This window comes from Halichoerus grypus, chromosome 2 (assembly GCF_964656455.1).
Source record: "Halichoerus grypus chromosome 2, mHalGry1.hap1.1, whole genome shotgun sequence".
Lineage (NCBI taxonomy): Eukaryota > Metazoa > Chordata > Mammalia > Carnivora > Phocidae > Halichoerus > Halichoerus grypus.
The window spans coordinates 216128-235235 of NC_135713.1; the positions used below are offsets into that span (position 1 = coordinate 216128).

Genomic DNA, 19108 nt, shown 5'->3' on the forward strand with positions numbered 1-19108 from the left:
CCCCGCCCGGGCAGCTTTCCTGGCCGCGGGGCTGCTCTGTCCGAGGGTGTGGGCCCTGGGGACTGTGAAGGGCGCCACCAGCTGCCCAGCATTCTGGGCATGCTCGTCTCTGCTGGAACAGGCCTCCTTCCTGCCCTGTGCACATGCTGCATTTCAGACTTTGGTCATTTTAATTTGTGTTCTTCCCGTAAGTCAGGTTAGAACACCATCTGGATTTCCTTTTCTCCAAACTATGTTGATCACTTTTGCTCATTTCTCTATCAGATTGTTTGTGTTTTGTGCTTCTTGAGTCTTAGGAGCTAGTTCTTTACTAGACACACTGGTTCTTGAATCTGTGTCAAACACTTTCCTCCGGTTTTGATTTTACTTATCATGTTCTTTGCTATGCGGAAAAATTAATTTTTATGAGGTCGGATTTATTAACCATTTCCCTGGTAGCTAATTAATCTTACATTGCAGTTCGGAAGATCTCCCTGCTATAAGCTTATGAGGGAATTTCCAGTATTTTCTGTAAACTTTTATGGGCCCCTAATACATATTTTAAACTTTCAAGCACTTGGAATTTTTCCTGGTTTGTGGTTAGGGTCTGAATCTGTCTCTTCTTTTCCCATGACCACTGCTTGTTCCTAACACTGTTGACAATCGGTTTCTTCCTCACTGGTTTGAGAGGGTGTTGGGCATTTAAGCTTGGGGACTGGGTGGGGGGTCGGCGATGAGAGACCATGGGGTAACGTGAACAGTCGCTGGATGTTTGCCGATGCATGCACCAGCACACCCACTCCACCTGGCTCTGCGTGCCAGGTGCAGGGAAGCGGCCACCAGGCATGTCTGTGTGTCCATCTGCCCCAGGGGAGCTGCCGGCTCTGTGCTTGTGAGCAGAACACCTCTCTAGGGACATGTTCTAGGGAAACTGGAGGCCAAGCCCCGTGGGGGTCTGATCGCTCTCCAGGGCTGGCCCCGTAGCTCCTGGAGGTGTCTGTTGCTTGCACTTTTCTCCTCACTGGGCTGTAACTGAAGGAGATGGAACTGTGCGTGTGTAGATGCACTGGTCAGCTTTGACACGTGTAAGCACATGGAACATCACCGAAATCAAGATCACCGACACTCGAATCCTAGCCAGAGTGTCCTGTGTGCCGTTCCTGCCTTCACCTCTGTCCAGGCAGCCCTGATGTGCTCTGTCCGGTAGCCTGCCTTGTGTTTCTGGAATTTTCTATAAATGGAATCATCCACCATTTTGTTGGGCATGATCTTGAGATTCACCTGCTGCTTGCGTGCATCGAGTGTGCTCCTGGTTACAGCGAGCGGAGCTGCAGTGTTCGGATGCACCGCTTTGTTCAGTCACCTGTGGACAGGCCTCAGGTGCTTCCAGGTTTGGGCCGTTACAAGTAAAGCTGCCGTGAACGTTTACTTACAAGGCTTTGTGTGGAGTGGGGTTTTCGACTTCTACAGCACATGCGAGTTACTTTCAGGGAACCACCAAGCTGATCTCCAAAGCCTTTGTGCTGTGTTCCCAGCAGCCGCGCATGGGGCTCAGCTCCTCTGCCTCCTTCCCGAACGGCGCCTCCTGGCCAGCTCTCCGACAGGCTGTGGGCAGCCTCCCCGAGGCTCTCGTCCGCCCTTCCTGAGTGGTGCTGGGCATCTGTTCATGTACTTATTTGCCGTCCACATATCTTCTCTGGTGAAGAGTCTGTTTAAATAATTTGCCTTTCTTCATATTGGATTGTTTGTCTTCTTATTGAATTATAAAACTTGTTTATGTATTCTGGATATAAGCTCTTATGGACACTGTCCCCCAATCTGTGGCTTCCCTTTTCATTTTGTTGTCTTTTTTTCTTTTTTAAAGTAATCTCTACGCCCAATGTGGGGCTCCAGCTCACAGCTTTGAGGTCAAAACTTGCACATTCCACTGACTGAGCTATCCAGGGGCCCCCTTTTCATTTTCTTAATGGTGATTTTCAAAAGACATTTAAAAATATTGATGAAGATCAATTTATCAATTTTTTTTTATGATTTTGAGTGTGGGTGTGTCTTCTAAGTGTCCTGGGACTATCCCAAGGTCCCAAAGATTTTCTCTTGTATTTTCCTCTAAAGTTTTAGAGTAGACTGTAGATTAGGTCTGTGATCCACTTTGAGTTAATTTTGGGGGCTTGTGTGAGGTGAGAGCTGGTGTTCACTTGTTTTCATGGTGTCCAGTTGACTTTCTTTCCCTGTTGAACTGCCATAATATCTTTGTCAAATGAGTTGGCCAAAAATGTGGGTTTGTTTCTAGATTGCCTACTCTGTTCCTTGTTGTAGACTTCTGTCTTTCCTGTAATACCAAACCATCTTGAATGTTGTGGGTTTATAGAAAGCTTAAAATCAAAAGGATACATCCTCTAATTTTGTTCTTCTTTAATTGCCTATTCTTGGTCCTTTGTATTTCCATGTACATTTTAGAATCAGCGTGTCAGTTTCTGTAAAAAGTCCTGCTGGCATTTTAATTGCGATTACATTGACTCTGTCCTGTAGGTCAGTTTGGGGGAGCATTGCCTGGTTTTCTCCAGGTATTCTGTATTTTGCTTCCGTCTGAGCCAGCCTTCCTGCACTGTTCCGTGCTGCTAATGGCCCTGGTCTCTCGTCCCCCATCCCCTCCTGCTGAGTCTCTGCCCAGGGACTTGGAGCTTCCTCCACCCCACGTGAGGCCAGCTTGGTGGGGTGCTTCCCCTGCATGAGGGCATGGGGTAGGATGGTTCCTGCTCTGTCCCATGGGGCTGGGGAGAGGGGTGGTAGAGATGCATCCGGGGGCAGCCGGTGCTGTGAGACATTTTGAAGGGGCTCTTCCAACATCCATCTCTCCAGCAGGCTAGTGTCCCTCCCCCAGGCGCCCCGTGGGAGTTGGGGTAGGGGTGGGGAACAGTCACCGCTCAGCTCATTCTCAGGCACAGGCTGTCGGGGGAGGCAGGTGGCAGCTCCCCCCAACCCTACACAGAGGTGAGACTTCAGCTGGGGCCATCTGCCTGTCTCCCACTGTCTCCCCTTCTCTGACCCCCACACCTGCCCTGGGTAGTGCCCTGTCTCTGGGGAGACCTTGGGTGTCTCACTGACGGGCCAGGGCGGGGGGGGACTCTCCTCCTGCTAGCATGCGCCAGCCCCACTGGAGTCACTCAGTTTGTCCCCAGGCCTTCTGCCAGTTTACATTTTGGCTAGTAACAGGAGTGGTTTGGGGGCAAGTGCCTTGTTAAGGAAGAAAACCAGCAGAAAGTGAAAAGACAACCAAAGACATGGGCAAAATATTTGTAAATAGCATACCTGGTAAAGGACTTGTATCTACAATATAAAGGACTCCTGTAACTCAACATTAAAATGACAAATAAGAACCCCATGAAAAAATGGGCAATGACTTGGGTAGACATTTCTCCAAAGAAGACACTTGCGAAAAGATGCTCAACATTTTTGGTCATTAAGGAAATACAGATCAAACCACAGTGAGATGCCACTTCCCTCTTGTGCAAACGGCTGTTCTATGGGAAAAGGAAAATAATGTGTCGTCGAGGATGTGGACCACGGAACCCTCCGTCTTGCCAGTGGGGGCGTTGGCGGGCGCACGGTCTGGCAGCTCCTCTGAGAGTGGAACAGGGTGAGCACACTGGCCCAGCTGCCCACTCCTGGGCATGTCCCCGAGAGAACTGGAAATGAGGTTCGCACAAAGTCTTAGCTTGAGTGTTCGCTGCAGCATTCTATACAATGGCCAGATGCCTGTCCTCTGGGGAACAGGGGGGCACAGTGTGGTCTGTCCACACACCTGGGAAAAGGAACCTTGTCCTGACCAGTGCTACATCACAGGTGGATCCTGAAAACATGATGTTACGTGGAAGAAGCCAGACGCAAAAAGTCTCACATTGTGGGATTACAGGTGCATGAAATGTCTAGAACAGCTAATCCATGGAGACGTAAGGCCACTTGTGGTTGCCAGGGGCTGGTGGAGGGGAAAACAGGGAGAGACTGATAAGTGGGTATAGGGTTTTATTTGGGGTGATGAAACGGTTGGGAACTTGATAGAGATGTGGTTACACAGCACTGTGAATGTGCATTTTGAAATAGTGTTATGTGAATTATACCTCAAAAAAAAAAAGCATCTCCAAAACAAAGAGAGACAAAGATGTGGCCTCAGGGACTGGAGCAGCAGGCTTTCGTGTGTTTTCTGTGGCCTGGGCCCTCAGACTCTGCAAAACAGATTTGTGCTGTGCACCTTCTTCTCACAGACAGACTGTTCGACCTCCCCAGCCTTGTAAGTGACAAGTAGGAGCTTCTGGATGGAAGAGACCCCAGCCCCTAAAAACAGCAGGAGCCTTCCCGCCTGCCAGGCACCGTGACCCCAGGGAGGGTTGGCCCTGGGAGCCAGGCCACACCATTGCCAAGCTTGCCAACGGCCTCCTCCCCTGACTCATTTTAGCTTCAGATGCTTTTATGTGGGTGACCTTTAGGAAGGGCCTGTAAGGAGCTGCTTCTGTGAGGGGGACATAAGGTCAGAGGAAGGGGACGGTCATCCTGGGGGCTCAGAGAGTCAGATGAGGGAGGTCACTGGGAAGCGGCTGGGTTCTGGGGTCAGCTCTGCTCTGTGCAGGGATGGTGGACAGGGAAGCCCTGGGCCGGGGGATCCCCCTTGTGGGGGAGAGCTGGTCTGTTGTGGAGCAAGGGGAGACGGGACCCAGGGCTCCAGCTCCCTCAGTGGCACAGCCCGTGACCTCAGGGCCTCCGAGGGGCAGGCGGGCGGGCGGGACGGTGCCCAGGCACCCAAGGGTCCTCCATTATTACTCTTTCCTTGGCCCCTTTCAGCCCCGCCGTGTAGGGGAGAAACTGAGCCCAGAGAGGCCAGTCACACCTACACCACAGGTCCCGAAAAGGTCGTGTGTTTAAAAAAAGCCTGAAATGGGCTGAGGGGGGGAAGTTAGCACAGAGAGGTCAAGAAATGTGCTGGAGCCACACAGCTTGCTCACAGCCGTGTTCCCAAGAGGCCTGCTGTCTGTCTCTGAGTGCCCTTCCTGGTAATGGGGTCCCCGCTTCCTTGTGTGCCCAGGATCAGGAGACTTTTTTCTTTTTTAAGATTTTATTTATTTATTAGAGAGAGAGCAAGCACAAAACAGGGGGAGCCTCAGACAGAGGGAGAAGCAGGCCTCCTGTGGAGCAGGGAGCCCGATGCGGGACTCAATACCAGGACCCTGGGATCATGACCTGAGCCGAAGGCAGAAGATTAACCCACTGAGCCACCCTGCATCCCAGGATCAAGAGACTTTTGTCCTTCTCAACACCTTTTTCATTTAGAAGCTGATCGCACCATAAGGTCACTTCTGGGGATGGGTTTGCAGCCCATGGGGTTACGGACACTGGTGGGGAGCCCCGAGTCTGACTGTGGCTGCTTCCCTGCAGGAGGCCCGCCACGGGGGCCGAGAAGTCAAACCCTTCCAAGAGGCACCGGGACCGCCTCAATGCCGAGCTGGACCACCTGGCCAGCCTGCTGCCGCTTCCTCCCGACATCGTGTCCAAGCTAGACAAGCTCTCTGTCCTGCGTCTCAGCGTCAGCTACCTCAGGGTGAAGAGCTTCTTCCAAGGTAGGACCCTCACCTGTGCCCAGGTGCGCCCGGCTGGGTGTCGTCTGTGTCCTGACCTGTGCCCAGGTGCGCCCGGCTGGGTGTCGCCCATGCCCTGACCTGTGCCCACGTGTGCCTGGCTGGGTGTCGCCCGTGCCCTCCCGTGTGCCCAGGTGCGCCCGGCTGGGTGTTGCCCGTGCCCTGACCTGTGCCCAGGTGCGCCCGGCTGGGTGTCGCCCGTGCCCTGACCTGTGCCCACGTGCGCCCGGCTGGGTGTCGCCTGTGCCCTGACCTGTGCCCACGTGCGCCCGGCTGGGTGTCGCCCGTGCCCTGACCTGTGCCCACGTGCACCCGGCTGGGTGTCGCCCGTGCCCTGACCTGTGCCCACGTGCGCCCGGCTGGGTGTCACCGGTGCCCACCGCGGTTTCACCTGGGTCTCACCCTGCTTTGCTGGGGGGCTGGTTTGCACCCCCTGTCTTTGGGGGTCATTTAGAGGAGCAGTCCCTGAATGCTGGTGAACCAGAGAGGCTCTGTGGGAGGGGCAGGTTGGCTTGCTCACAGCCTCAGGGCTTCAGAGGACCAGGCAGGTCTGCTTCGTGGGGGAGCAGGATGGGGCTGAGCTCAGGAGGCCATGTTCCCCCATTAGCTAGCCTAACTGCCGAGCGACCTACCTTCCGTGTTGGTGCTGTGCCTGTCCTGGGGATGCTGTGACCCAGGCCGGCACCCCCTGCACAAGGAGTCCCTGGCGTGTCGGACCCTCGCAGTAGCTGTGGGTGGGTGCTGCCCTACGTCTGATGCTCTGGGCCAGGCTTGTTCTCCCTGTGGCCTGGCTCAGCTCCTGGGGGGAAAGAAATGTGACTGTCACCACCCTATTTCAGAGCCTGTGACTGTTGCCATCATCTTGAGTTAAGTCTGAACTTCTTACAAAATCATGACTTACTACATGTCTTTGGGAGTGGGTAAAATGAATGTGTAAAGGGGCAGGTATGGCCACTAGGGAGTGGTGGGGGCTGCGGCCAACAGCAGAGTCCATGCTCTGCCTGAAGGCTTTGGGGGTCAAATTCTGCACATCTTCTTCACGTTGCTGAACAAAATGCCTGGGGCTGCAGTGAGGACAGTGGGCCAGGGCTGAGGCCCTGGGGCGATGTGAACCCAGGTCTGTCCCACCTCCCACACTGGTGGGAGCAGTTTGCACTGAGATGACTGGCCAGGCCTGGACTCCTTGTAAATCCAAATGTGCCTGAGGTGTGACTCAGCCAGTGCGTGTTGCCGGCCTTCTCCAGCCCCCCAGGAGAGGGAGGGTGGCTTTCCCGAGGACTCAGCCATCCCCCAACCCCGACTTCCTCCAGAGAGCCCATTGTGAGGGAAGATGAGGGGCCTGTGGACAACTCTGCCCAGTGGGTACTCCAGCTGGGCACCTCACCGACTGGCCCCTCCAAAGAACCCCCCACTTTGGCCTCCATTTCTCTTACGGAGTGGGAATCCTAGATCCTTTGACCACTGCTGGCCTCGGAGAGCCTGCTCTGTGTGTGAAGGCTCTACATGGGGTTTCCTTTCGACCTCCATCCCATATCCCAGAACCCTAGGAACCCACCCATGTATGTCCTCACTCTGCTCTGGGGCGTGGACCCCTGTGGGTAGTCCAGGCTCGTCCCGAGCCATGATGTAAAGGTTGCCTGCCCTCAGTGGGAGGCCGAGCACGCTAGGCTATATGGTCATCGGGTCTGTTGAGCCAGGCTTGGTCCTGGGGGCTGGTAGCCAAGGCATCGGCCATGCCCAGGACCCCTCTAGGGCATCCATATTCCCCTGTGCCCCCATGCCTCCCCATGCCACCTGCGTCTTCCGTCCCCGACCGGGCCTGTGGGATTTTGCAGCCCGAGCCTGGAGTTCACTCAGGACTCAGCCCAGGTCAGTCCTCCTCACTAAACCACCCACTTTTTCTTTGGGTTAAAAGGGTGCCATCCAGGTGTCCATCACCCAGACGTCCATGGCTGGCAGCAAAAAAGTAGTCTGGAGGGTGGCAGAGAATGGTGGGTGCCATGGGGTGGGGTGGCCCTCAGTGGAGGTCGCCAGGAGGGTCTTGTGGGCTGGTGGGCTTCCCAGAGGAGGTGAGGGGCAGGTGCTGTCTGTGGGCTGTGCTGAGGCAGCCCCCTACCCCAGGCTCTCTAAGGGTTTGGCTCCTCGCTGCCCAGGTCCTGTGTCTCGGGTGGAGCCTCCTAGGTCGGGGCCCCTTCCCCAGGGACAGAGGGATTCTGTGCTCCTTCCCCAGCAGCACTGGGGATCCCCAGGCCCTCGGGGGACAGGGCTTGGTGCCCTCCCCTGGCCTCCACCAGGACCCTCTCACGGCTCTCTTTCCTCTGTGGGCAGCTGTATGTAGTGCAGATTCCTGTCCGCCAACCTCCATAACCACAGGCTTCTGTGTCCTCTCGCCGGTCACGTTCATCACCGCGTCTGAGTGTTGTCTGCATTCTCTTTCCCAGTGTCCACACGTCTGGCTCATGACTCTCTCTTGAAGCTCCGGTATCTTAGATTTGTGTTCTTGGTTGCCCTCAACCTTGGGTGTCTGATGGGCCAAGAAAACCCACAGATCAGAAGATGGTACCACACTTTGTTGAAAGGTGGGACAGTGTTCTTCCCAGCTTGTGTTCTGAGCAGAAGCTGAGAGTAACATCTCAGGGGTTTTGAATTACTTTTTTAAATTAAAAATCAGTAGTCACCCGGCCAGTGGGACCTGCGAGTGGGGCTGAGGCTGTATCATTCCCGGCTAACTGTGGGCTCAGTGCTGATGACTGGGTCCTTGGGGGCTTCAAGGAGACTAGGGGCTGTGCCCAGGTTTCTGCACCGGGAGGGGGGCACTGCACAGACCTCTCATGGACCCCTCCTTGTGTCCCCTCAGGGAGGCCCCATCCCCATGACTGGGGCTATTTGGTGGTCACTCTGAGCCCCAGTGGTGTTGAGGTCGGTTTACTGGGATGACTTGGAACATTTTAGAAGCTGTGTAGCACAGGGGTGCTTTCTCAGGAGGTTTGTGATGTGATGAAGTTGAGAAAGTCGTGCAGTGTGGTGGAGAACCGTGGAGTGGGTGCCAGGACACGTCGAAGGCGTGGTCCCCAGACTTGCCTTCGTGAAGCACTTCTGTTCTGGATGCCCAGCTTCCACTGAGCCCATTTGGACAGCTTGGGCTAGGTTTGGGGCTGCCCTGGGTGGGGTTGGTGATTCACCTCCTCCTACGGACACACCCTCACCCACCTGACCTCCTCGCTGGGCAGTTGGGAGGGGATGGGGTCACTTCTTCTCCGGACGGATCGAGCTGTACCCGGCCAGGCCGGGGTTGGTGGTCTCAGAAAGGCTCCGATCTACTGTTTCCAAGAGTTCAGGCCACTGTCCTAGTATCGGCCTGAATGCCTAGCTCTTCTTAACCAGGTGCTACCCCCATGCCTCCCGCTGGTGCGAGCGGACACCCTTCATGTCGGCCTTTAGAGGCAACTCGAGGTCCTGCGGCCGGCCCGTCAGTCAAAGCTCACAGCTACATGGCGACTGTCACGGTGAGGGTCCAACAAACTTGATTTCTCCACAATGCCTTTTCTACCAGAGATTCTGAAGTTTGTGATCCCCCTCAAGCTGTACATTTTAGAGGAAATTCTCAAAACTTTCCTGGATTCGTTTCCACTGTGTAGTTAGAAAAAAGTCAGGCTACAAAAATTGGATCTTAATCTGCACTTCCTGACTCAGAAATAGATGAGCTAATTTCATTAAAGCTTCCATAAAATGTTACCTTTGGGAAGGATGTGACCTGGAAAATTTCAGCCTCAAAGGGTAATAAGGCCTCAAAATTTGCCTGTAATGTTTACTTCAGTGTTGACTTTTGCGGATTTTTGAAAGCCGCAGGGTTTTTAAAATTTTATTTACCTGGATTTTACATAGGCAATGGCCAGTGCTTCTGTTATCAACCCCTCTGCTCCAACACAAGAGTGGGATTTTCCACGATTGTGAATTTCACTGTTCGCAAAATAGGAAATTGAGGGCTGACAAAAGGGGAGAAGGTGGGGCAAGAGGAGAAGCACAAAGGGCCCTTGAGGTGGGGCCGGAGCAAAGCTGGTTCCCCCAGGATGTGGGGGTCCAAAAGCCCCAGCACCCCCTCACTTAAGCCCAGTGGTCAGTCAGGGCCCCTTTCCCCAGGCAGAAGCTCTGCAGAGTGGGCTCCTCTGGGAGACTCACTGGCCAGAGGGATAAGCACCTGTGGTGGAGAAGCACTGCTTACAGGTGACGAAGAGCCCGAGGTCCGCCCGCTGCGTCCACCCTGTGAGTCCTGCAGACGGGAGCATCAGTCAGGCTCCTGATGCTGTGGAGAGAAGTGTCAGAGAGGGGAACAGTGTCAATGAACAAAACCCAGGGGGAAGGGGAAGTGGAAAAGCAGTTTGGGCTCTGTGGGAACGTGGAGATTTCTCACCCTGGAACAGGGCTGCCCGTGGATCGTGTCCGGGCCTCCCATCCCTCTGTGTTCTCTGTGCTCAGCCTGTGGGGTCCGATTCCGCACACACACTGTGGAGCCCTGCAGGGGTGGATCTGGGTCCCTGCTCTCCTGGTGGGAGGGTGTGTCCCCAGAGCCTCCAGTGGCTGGGAAGCATGTCAGGAGGGCGGTGCTTCTTGATGGGCTTGTGACCCACGACTGGGGCGTTTGTGGTTGCTTAGCTGCATTGTACCTGTTTTTAGCTGTCATGAGAGTTACCCTTCTCTTGAAGAGCCCTGTCACGGACTGGATGTTTGCACCCCCACAAATGCACTCACAGGCCCTTACCCCCGTGTGGCTGTGTTTGGAGATGTCTCTAGGAGTATTAAGGTTTAATCTGGCCCTGCAGTGGACCCGACCCCACAGGATTAGTGTCCGTCTGAGAAGAGTCACCAGAGGGCTTTCCCTGTCTGTAAGCCAGGAAAGGAGCTTTCACCAGAAACCGAATCTGCTGTTGCCCTGACCTTGGACCTCAGGCTCCAGACGTGTGAGGAGTACCTGTCTGTTGTTTAAACACCTGGGCAAGGTGTCGCATTATGGCGGCTCAAGCTGACTGAGAAGGGCCCTCTGGGGGCAAGAGGATTGGGACCTGCCTCCTCTCCCTCTCATGTGGAGCATCCAGTGGCTTCATCCCCCAGGGACATGGTTGTGGATCACTGCTGCCTCTTACCTCCTCATCTGCTCCTGGAACCACCTTCCCTTACCCCTTCCTCTCCATCACTAACACTTTCTGGAAGATGGCTCCCTGTGGCATTTCCAGCAAAGACACAGTAGTTTTGAGTCATTCGGGATGGAGCACTTGTGCTGTCCTAACATCTGTGGCCACCAGCTTCTGACCCCAGCTCCCAGGAAGGTCCCTCAGTAGTCATCAGATCATCCTTGATTATTTTATGTGCCATTTTATTTCTCTTGCCATATCTAAATTACTTCCAGGAAGAGAAGCAGGCATTCATTGGTCCGTGCATGCACTGATTCACTCCCTCCCTCCTGGTTTCTGCGTCAGCTCAGGACTGAGAAGGAGCCAGAACTCAGGGTCAACACAGAACAGCTTTGATTTTTTTTCTCCCTGCCCCAGCAAACTTCCTTTGTGGCTGGCTCCCCCATTACCCCTGGAAGAACCAGGACAGCCCCGATGTTTCTGGTCCCTTCCAGAGAATTCAGTGTCTCTCCCCCCAACACCCCCTCTTCACGTTGGCTCCCTAAGCAGGCTGAGCTTGGTATTAGTATGACCTGTCTTTCAAGTGTGAGCCTTCTCTTCACCCTCACCTGGGGCTGCCGCAGGCAGGAGGGCTGGGGCTCAGGGGATGCTTCTCCTCTTGGTCCTGCCCCAGTGGTAGCTGTGGTTTCCTGCCCTTCGGGTTCAGAGCAGCAGCAGGGAGGAGAGGCGAGGGTTCAGTGAGGTCCTAGGTGAGCAGCATTGCCATAAGCGAGCAGGCAGGGCCCAGTGGGGGACCCAGGGGTCTTCTACTGCAGTTGGTAACACTGGTGCTCCATCCTCTCCAAAACTGGTCCCTGACACCTCCTTTCTTAGCCTCAGGTGTCAGATGGTGCCTCTAGCCTCCTTTGTTGAGGCCTCTGCTCATGTCTCTAGGAGGACTTGGAGGATTTGACACATGCCAGGCCAGTTTGGGGGCATTGTGGCCCTACCTGCTCGCCAGGAAATGTGTACCTTGGACCCACCAGGTTGGCAGGCAGCACTTACCATGTTGGTGCAGGCTGGGTGCCTACCGGGAGCCTCAGGCACTGCCTTTGTCTTTTGGATTTCTTGAGTGTAGAGAGATAGCAGCCCTCACTGATTTCCTGGTATAGGTGGGGGCATCGGGCTCACAACACAGCGCCTCCAAGGAGACCCTTCTCCAGCCTTGAGCATGTCTCGTCTCTGACACCTCCCTTGCAATTCTGCCTAGGTCACCTGGAATCTCACTTTGGGACTTGGGTATAGTTGGAACCCTGTTGTTTTGGGACCTCAACTCTTGCAGACAGAAAGAGTTCCATATTAACAACCTGTTATAAGGAAGAAAACAGAAGAGCCACCATGGTCTCCATCCCCTTGGCATTTAGAGTCTAATGGGGAATTCTGCTACCAAGTATATGGTTTCTTCTGTTTCCAAAAATACAATGGACCAATAACCAATCAGTCATTCTGCTGCTAACAGCCAAAAATGCAAAGATAAAATATCTGAAACCTGTTATGATATATCAGTGAGACAGTAGGAAATTAAGGAATACTCAGAGACTAAAAACTACGTGAGGCTGAGAACCCAAAGAGAGTTTTATGAAAGGAAATTTTAAAGGACTTCATGCAGAAAGAAGGGAATTCCAGGTGGAGACTTGGAGTGGAGATAGAAGGAAGAATAGGAGGGTGGTGACTATGTGGGCAGATTGAAGCAAACACTGACTGTATAAAATAGTATAATGATGTATTGTAAGAACAAAACCAGAAAGAGAGAATAAATTCCTAACCATAAAAGCATGTAAAAGTAGAGAGGGAGACTTGAGGCACAGACTTCAGTGGTTCATGTGTAAATTTCCTGGGAAAGTTGATGAGCTAATTCATCATACAATGTCCAGGGTAGTCATCAGGATAAGAGAAATGGGATTTCCTTTCAAACTAGTGGAGGGAAAAAATAGAATGAGAAAATGTAATCAATCAAAGAAAAAAAGACAAGAAAGGAGAAAACAGAGATATGGAAGCATGGAATAGAAAACACAAAATCCCAAGTATGTCACAAATTACAGTAAATGTGAATAGACTAAATATGCCAACTAAAAGATAAGGATTATTAGAGTGGATTACTGTATCAACTTACAAACGGCATGGAAAAGGTGAAAGGAAAAGTTTGGGAAAAGATATGTTGGAAAAGTGCTAACTGAAAGAAATCTGATGAAGCCATTTTAATGTAAAAAATTTGATTTTTGGTTAAAAAACATTACTTAAGATCAAAGGGAGTCACTATATAATGATTTTTAAAATTTAAATCAATTAAAATTTTAAATTGAAAAAATTTTTTCAAGCACTAAAATTTGTGCTTCTAGTAACATAACCTTAAAAATATAAAACAAAAATCGACAGAACTATTCAGAAAAATATATGAATTCATCATCCTGAAAGATTTTAAGTAATTCTCTCAGTATTTAATAGATCAAATAAATACAAATCAGTAAAGATTCTAGGAGATTTCAACGATGCAAAAAGGTTAATCTAAAGGACACACATAAAACACTATACTCTGAAACTATAGAGTTCACATCTTTTCAAACCCACATGAAATTTGTAAATATGCTGAAAACATATTGGTCAATAAAGCAAGTCTCAATAAGTTTCAAAAGACAAAATTATGACAAATTCATGTTAAGACCTCAGTGCAATTGAGCTGGAAATCAATAATAGATGACTTGAAAACCTTTATATTTGGAAATAAACACACTTGTAAATAACTCATAGATTGAAGAAGAAAACATCATGTAAGGAAGAAAATATTTATAATCAAAATGTGTAGGATGCAGCTAAAGTAATCCTCAGATATAAATAACCTTATGAGTTTATATATAAAAGAAAAATGGAAAATTAATAAACTAAGTATTTGGTTTAGTAGTTCTGGTAAAGAAAAGTAAAATAAAAAGAGAGTCAAAGAAAGAAAATAATAAAGGAGAAGATACTGGTGAAATGGAAAAGAAATATACAATAGAGTTCCTATACAATGATAAAATTTATAAAGATCTGGTGAGACTGAATGCAGAAAAAAGAATAAACAGTATTAAGGATGTAAAGGGAACATGCTTATAGATGCTACAGATATTTAAAAGATAATTTAAAGGGGGCCTGTGTGGCTCAGTTAAGCGTCTGACTTTGGCTCAAGTCAAGATCACAGGGTCCTGGGATCAAGCCCCACAGTGGGCTCCCTGCTCAGTGGGGAGTCTGTTTGTCCCTCTGTCTCTCCCCCTACTCATGTTCTCTCTCTCTTTCTCTCAAATAAATGAATAAAATCTTTAAAAAAAGATAATTTGAGGCTATTATGAACAAATTTATGCCAATAAATTTGAAAATATAAATGTACACATTGCTGAAAATTTAGCTCATTAAAATTGACTCAAGAAGAAATAAAAACCCCAAATAGTCATATGACTATTAAAGAAGTTGAATCCTGGGGCACCTGGGTGGCTCAGTCGTTAAGCATTTGCCTTAGGCTCAGGTCATGATCCCAGAGTCCTGGGATCGAGCCCCACATTGGGCTCCCTGCTCAGTAGGGAAGCCTGCTTCTCCCTCTCCCACTCCCCCTGCTTGTGTTCCCTCTCTCGCTGTGTCTCTCTCTGTCAAATAAATAAATAAAATCTTTAAAAAATATATAGAAGTTGAATCGGGGCATCTGGGTGACTCAGTCTGTTAAGCGTCTGACTCCTGGTTTCGGCTCAGGTCATGATCTCGCGGTCATAAGATGGAGCGTCCTGTTGGGCTCCATGCTCAGCACAGAGTCTGTTTGGGATTCTTTCCCCCACTTTCTCCCTCCCCCTCTGCTCCTCCCCCTGCTTGCATGCGCGTGCACTCTCTCTTTTATTTATAAATAAATAAATAAAATCTTTTTTAAAAAGTTGAATCAGTAGTTAAAATCTAAGCCCAGATGGTTTTAAAGCAATTTCTACCAAATATTAAAGGAAAAACCATTCTACTCTATACTGAATCCTGTCGTGTTGAATTGGAATTGGAGGTCCTGGTGTGAGCTCCTGGTTTTCAAAATATAAAGACAGCTATAGACATAAATATGTGTGTACATGTGTTTGCTCTGCCCACTGGCAAGGTCCGAGGTAGCTGTGAGCACAGCTCACATTCTGATCTTGGCTTCTGGACACTGTTCACCATCAAAAGGAACTCAGGCCTCCCTCCAGAGTTGGAGCAGGGAGAGCACAGGTCAGCTTAGAGCATCTTGAGCCAGAAAGTGAGGCAGTGCTCAGAGAGGGTGAGAGACATGCCACAGGACACAGCCATCCCAAAAGGGCTCCCACTGGCGAAGCCTGGACCATTTCAGCATTAAAACGAAAAAGGAGAGTAATAGATCATAAACCAGTGAATAAAATAGGATTCCATAAACCCACATTGCTATGGATGAATGAATGAATGAATGAATGGTAAGAGATAGTTCTTCTTCGGGCAGACTGCTGATACAGACGGGAGGAAGGGCTGTGGATAGGTGACTGGAGACAGAGGTGAGTTATAAAGTCAGTGGTCACTAACCATTATAGTAATAACTCAGGCAAGAAATGTTCATGCTAAAATCAGTGCGTGAAAGTGGGGTCAGAAGTGGGATTACTATAGTCTTAAAACTATCTCCCAACAAAGTATGCGTTCATGCTTAAGGGAAACACTTAGAATGGAGAAACCCCCTGTCCCAGACGACCAACTCTGACCCCACCAATAGTGGAGTACATTGACGTTACGTGCCATGCACCAGGAGGCAGAGAAGAACACGTTTTCTCTTGGGTGATGTTCCTGTTGAGGAGGGATAGACCTTGGTCTAACCATGAGGGAACACCAGACAAACCCAAACTGAGGGGCGGTTTGCAAAGTAACTGGCAATGATCTTCAGGGTCAAGGTCACGGACGTGGAAGAGGACCAAGGAGACTGGGCGCAGGGACCCAACCCCTGGCTGAAAGGGTGTTTGTGGGACAGTTGGTGGAATCTCTGGGCAAAGTGTGTTTGTGCACTTTGTGCTGTTCTTAGAGCTTTTCTGTAAGTTGGACATTGTCTCAAAATAAAACATAAACACATGACCAGAAGGAGGGAGAAAGAAAACGAAAAACCTGAAAAGGTGCTCTGAGGTGTGCATCATGGCAGCTCCGGAGTGGGTGCAAGAGCGAGTCCCTAGGGGAGCGGGGGGCGATGGCGGGCGGGCGAATGTCTGGGTGACCATGGCACACGCATGTGTTTCTCAGGCAGGTCATGTTTGTACCCTTTAGAAGCACTTGGCCTCTTTGGGCACCCAGTCCTTTGGTAAAGAGAGAACAGCCAGCACTTCCGGCAGACCGGGTCTGAGTGTCGCTGGCTGGTCAGTGGGCAGGAGGCGAGTGGGTGGCTGTGGGCCTGGGACATCGTGCGGACACCGGGACGGGGTGCCATGGAGCACGAGGTGGGGCCTCCTTGTGTCTCACTTGGGGGATGCTTCCCTGATAGCCCCGTGCACCTGCTGGGTTCATTTTCGTGCAGCCAGGCCCCCCCAGTCCCTCAGCTTCTTCAGGTCCTTACTCGGTGTCACCCCTAGGCTGCCTCCCCAGCCACACTCCTCCCATCACGCCTCCCCCAAACTGCTGGCAGAGCCCCCCTAGGAGGTGTGCCCCAGGACGGGCAGGGATGCTGGCGTGAGCGAGTGAATGACTGCATTCTGCAGAGGCCCCCGAGCCCGCGGACGGCTTTGGGCACTGAAGCCGTCCACGTCCATTCTGTCCATAGCATCGACCGCGAATGACGCATGGGTGATAGGAACCGCTCACTTCATGGTGACGTGTGAGGGTGACTCACAGGCCAACCTCAAGTCGGGTTATTTGCAAATTCAAGGTTATGTAACTGGAGGCTTCTTTATAAATTTATTATAAATTCATTCTTCATACATGAATCAGATGTTCTCTGGCAGTTTTGCTCCTCCAAATCTTGGGACACTGGGCCTGTAGGTACAGCCCTGGGACTGTTGGCAAAGAGGCGGCCGGGCATGCGCCCCGAGGCTGGAACTGCCTGGTCGTAGAGCTCCCTGATTCCGGGCGGTGAGTGCCATGGGTCCGGCACGGTGGCATGCACACACTGTGTCTTACATCCGCATGCATGCACTTATTCACTGAATGAGTATTTGACTTTTTAAAAGCAACAGTACCCTTTTGGGGTTTTGTTTTGTTGTGTTTCACAAAATGTTTCTTGAACCCTTGGCTTGGTGCTGGTGTACTTTTCTTCTGATGTGTTGAAACTCAACAAAAATGCCCAACTATTTGGCTTGTTCCAGATGTTTCACACCATGAAGAAAGTATGGATCTGCAATGCGTAATGTTCCTTTTTCTTTTTCTTCTCAAAGAGCTATTTTTGGTTGCATCCTGCTCTGGGGATTTAAGGAAAGAGTGCATTTTCTCTGCAGAACGTGTGGCCCAAGTTACGCAGAGTGCCTCAGGAAGGGGTTGGAAATGTGTTCTTTTGACCAGAGTAAGTGGATGGGGTGGCCACAGCCTCTCCATCATCACTGGCTCTGAGGAAATGTATTTTTTATGGTGCTTTTTGAGCAGTATCAAAGTGTGAAATCTCTAAAGCTTGCCTGGTGCATTTTGGAATGTATGGAAAATTTTTATAGAAAATCAACAACCGGATGATACATCTCGGACTGTTCTCTTATTTTTGAAATGCAATGCTTGTGAGAAACGAGCATGTTTGTTTATACTCCTATGTTTTTTCTTATGTTGGGAACTCGAGGCTTTGAATGGCAGCTTTAGTCCCCTCCTCCTAATGCAAGGGTCTTGGAAGGACACAAGCCCTCCAGTCCACACCTGCTAGGACCCTTGCCCAGGCTGTTGGCTCTCCTCCCCCACACGCAGGGCATAAGCATCTTCTCCTGCTGTTAAGATGCACCCACACCACGTGTCAGAAGCAACCTACGTAAAGTACATTGCTTCTCCCTCCCTTCTTCAGACTCACATTGTCCAGGCCCCAACACAGAACATACACACCCTCGCACAGGACATACCTTGTTTCCACTCCTCCTGCATCCACCCCTCTAGGCCTGTTGTCTCACCTGTTGGGTCCACCTGGTTGGTTGGCGTGATGCAGGGATGAGAGAGGTAAATATTGGCCCCCGTGGGCCCTGCTTGTATGTAATCATGAAATAATTTTGTCATTCACAGGAGGGGGCAGTGCTTGGGAGGTCTGTGGGGGTGTGGCTGGGGCGCACCCCCTCACTGGTATGGGGAGACATCCAGGCTCAGACGAATGGACCCCCCAGAAAGGGGAGGCCGGCAGGCATGTCCCCCCGGCCTCGTGCTACCCTATTGGGGGTCTCTTCTGGTCGTGCCCGCAGCCCTGGTGAAATGAAGTGTCCCTGTGAGCCTCCCTCCAAAAACCTCCATCCGTCTGCAGAGTCAGAGTAGATCATGGATGGGTGCCCTTTGTCTGGGGCAGGCGAGGTCCCCAGGGAGCTGCAGGGGGAACGTGCGGGCTGGGCCACTGTATCTTTTCACAGGAACCATAAGAAAGTCTTGTCTGCGCCCCACCCAGGTGTGAGGGGCCTGCCTTCCCGGGGACAGGGCCAGCACGTCCTTGCTCTGTGGGTGTAGGACAGATGGGCCTCTGCGGATGCCCCAGGATGGGGAGAGCCCCCACTCCCAGGAGCATCCTGCCCGGCACTCTCTCTCAGCTGGTGCTGCCTGTTTTCTGGGATGGCTGGGGGTTCTCCAGGACCCTCATCGTCCTGGCTCCTCCCCAGACACTTGCCCTGACTAGGGGCCTTACCCCACACGTGCTGGACTCACCTACTCTGTACACAGCCCGCTGTCCTTCCAAGGGCCTTTCCAGAGCCACCCTGTGCCCCTCGGCCTGCACTTTGTCCTCCTACCTCTCAGCCCGCCACCCACCTGGGTGCTCCCCACTTCTCTGTCGGGACCTCACCTCCTTTCGATGGCTAGAGGAGACTGTGCCTGTCAGCAGCCTCCCACACAGGGAACCTGAGGGTGGTATTCCCGTTTCCTCTAACCCTTCCCCATGCAGGAGCTGGGTGGACCTCCGACACCAGAGCACCACAAACCGCAAGCCTCTTAGGGAAGGAAGTGAATGAATCTGTTCTCTGCATCCGGGTGCAGAGGACGGCCTGTTCAGAAGGTAACAGAGTGGCCAAGACTTTCCTCTGTGAATAGTTCGAGGCCCTTGAGGATCACTGTATACCCCTTTCTTCCAGCATGGATGCCCCTTTTCATCTGCCAAAGGCAAAACAAGGAGTTAATCTTTTAGTCCTTGAAAAGTAAAAGGGGGGATGGTTTAAAAGTTTGAAAACTCACGGTTTGAAAACTGTG

General features: G+C 51.3%; 1 protein-coding gene across 3 annotated transcripts in view; it reads left to right on the forward strand.

Annotated features, from left to right (window-relative positions):
* Positions 1–19108, forward strand: part of AHRR (aryl hydrocarbon receptor repressor) — an 80724-nt gene that overhangs the window by 11369 nt on the left and 50247 nt on the right. For 2 of the 3 annotated variants that reach the window (XM_036078445.2, XM_036078447.2), the window contains exon 3: positions 5407–5588. The exons of the other annotated variant lie outside the window; for it this stretch is intronic. In XM_036078445.2, coding sequence (XP_035934338.1) covers positions 5407–5588 — 182 coding nt within the window. The remainder of the gene's footprint in view (positions 1–5406; positions 5589–19108) is intronic. 3 annotated transcript variants of the gene reach the window in all.